Raw genomic sequence first — 2,218 nt, 5'->3', positions numbered from 1 at the left:
GTGTAGGGATGACCTGAAAGTATGGGGGGCACACGTTAATGATGAGGAAAGACATTGGAATATGTATGCCTCATGCAGGAGAGCCAGAGCTATGTTCGGAAAATGATCAGAATTGTTTTCATGAAAATTAGACCCGTGAAGAAATGCCTCCTTCCCAGCAGGGATGTCTTTATGTCAGAGGAACTGGGTTTGGCTCTCTCTGTGAGATAAATCTCGAGTAATTTAAAAATACTGTTACAAACCTGTGGGAGTTAGTTTTGAAAAGAACATATCAAGAGTATAGGAAAAGATTTAGGGTGCTGAAATGAAAGGTTTGATAAAAGCTATAGAGGTGTGTGTCTGGAGAACAGAATATGAAAAAGAGAAAGGTAGGTCAGAAGGAGTCTGTGAACATTTGCTTACGGATTTAAAGGGGAAAAATATAGAAATAGACATTGTAGTACCATTGGGGAAATGATGCCCTAGTTTAATTAGTTTAATGGATTAACTTAGAGTTGTCATATTATGTTATATGAAATTACAATTTTCCAAGAATTTAAAGAATAATTAGACTGCAATAAAATTCACCTAATACCCACATTACATTAAACAGTATTTTACCTTTCTTTCATAAATCTGAAAGTTCTTTGGTATCCTCAGGCCCATGATGGTTTACTTAAAAAGAAAGAATGAAAGGGAGGGGGAAAGGTTGTCTAAATTTTCAATAAGTGCATGTTCATGCAAGAAATAATTGTGCATATTTAATTAGAAAATGAAAAATCCAAGGGTATATTTTTAGGAAGAGTGTTACAAATACATGACTGGCAGATATAATTGGCTGACAACTTCTTTACGTGTTAGTCTTTTTGTTTTAAATATGTGTTTGTAAGTAAAGTGAAGGCTGTTTCTCCTAAGGTAGAAATTCAGATTGATCGTCAACTTCTCTTGTTTTAAGATTGCCCGCCTTCGTGTAATCATTCAAAAGGGCATTCATGTTATAATAAATATTTTTAAACCTAAGGGTGGATAGTATAAAGAAGATTGTATAACAAAGCTTCCCTATAAAATTTAAGAATTTTGTAGTAGATTCATAATTGTAATAAGTAGCCAAAACAAACACAATCTCTGTATCTTAAAATGATCCTTCTAATTAAGTAGAAATTTAAATATTCAATATTTTTCAGGGTTGGAAGTTCTAAGTGATGATCCTGATTTAGTGAAGGTGGTTGAATCTTTAACTTGTGGAAAGATCTTTGCAGTGGAAATACTTGAAAAAGCTGATATTCCACTGGTTGTTCTGTACGATACCTCAGGAGAAGATGACATCAACATCAATGCCACCTGCTTAAAGGCCATATGTGACAAGTCACTAGAGGTTCACCTTCAGGTACCACTGTGACCACTGTTGTCTATTCACAAGTATCACAGGAAAGAAATTCACCAGAAAAGAACGTTGTACATTTTAGGCTAACACTAGATAGAGACAGATTACATATGTATTGGAAAAGAAAAGGAAGGAAGGGAGCTAAAAGGAGGGGAAATGCCAAAATATAAATAGTAATTATTAAGAATTGGATTTTTGTTTTATTTTCCAGTTTCCACAATGAGCATATATTAATTTTATATGAAATTATTTTGCAAAGATAATAAAGGAGGATAATTCAAATGAAGGGAATATTAGATCAGTGAAGATGCTTATTAAATTGCTAGCTTTAACATTTTTTAAATGTGAAGAACATAGATGTCTGTACGAAAGGACACGTTTAAATAAATTATAGAGCAGCCACTCGAAAGAATAGGATGAGATGTTAAAAATGATCATTTTTAAGGCTTCATAGCAACATTGGGAAAATATTTGTTTTAATAAGTAGAACAATAGTAAATTGCCTTTATATTATGATTTGACTAAAAATGGCTAAAATTAAACCTTTACTGTGATTATAATTTTTAAAAGTTACTAAAAATTCCTGTGGCCCATGGACGTGAATTAGAAAGTAAACTGATAATGGGATTGATTTTGTGAAAGTTTTTTATTTTTATTTCTGTTAATACTGCAAAAATATGTTTTATTTAATAATTCTTTTTCTAAATTAATGGGGAGAAGATAAACCAGAGTTAAAGCAGAGCTAAAAATACTCTTAGCCTTTTAGACAGTAGTAAGTGGTAATAATACAATGTATGCAAAATGTCTACTCTGTGCCTGACACAAATGATACCAGATATTCCTTTTGGAAAGAGT

General features: G+C 32.2%; 1 protein-coding gene across 2 annotated transcripts in view; it reads left to right on the top strand.

Moving 5' to 3' along the window:
• The window catches only part of TDRD7 (tudor domain containing 7), a 92,122-nt gene that overhangs the window by 68,433 nt on the left and 21,471 nt on the right, over positions 1-2,218 (top strand). For both annotated transcript variants that reach the window (XM_007456384.1, XM_007456385.1), the window contains one exon: positions 1,164-1,366. In XM_007456384.1, coding sequence (XP_007456446.1) covers positions 1,164-1,366 — 203 coding nt within the window. The remainder of the gene's footprint in view (positions 1-1,163; positions 1,367-2,218) is intronic.

The sequence above is a fragment of the Lipotes vexillifer genome, unplaced genomic scaffold (assembly GCF_000442215.2).
Source record: "Lipotes vexillifer unplaced genomic scaffold, Lipotes_vexillifer_v1.1 scaffold630, whole genome shotgun sequence".
In the NCBI taxonomy this organism is placed as follows: Eukaryota; Metazoa; Chordata; class Mammalia; order Artiodactyla; family Lipotidae; genus Lipotes; species Lipotes vexillifer.
This window is presented reverse-complemented; position numbering and strand designations above follow the sequence as displayed.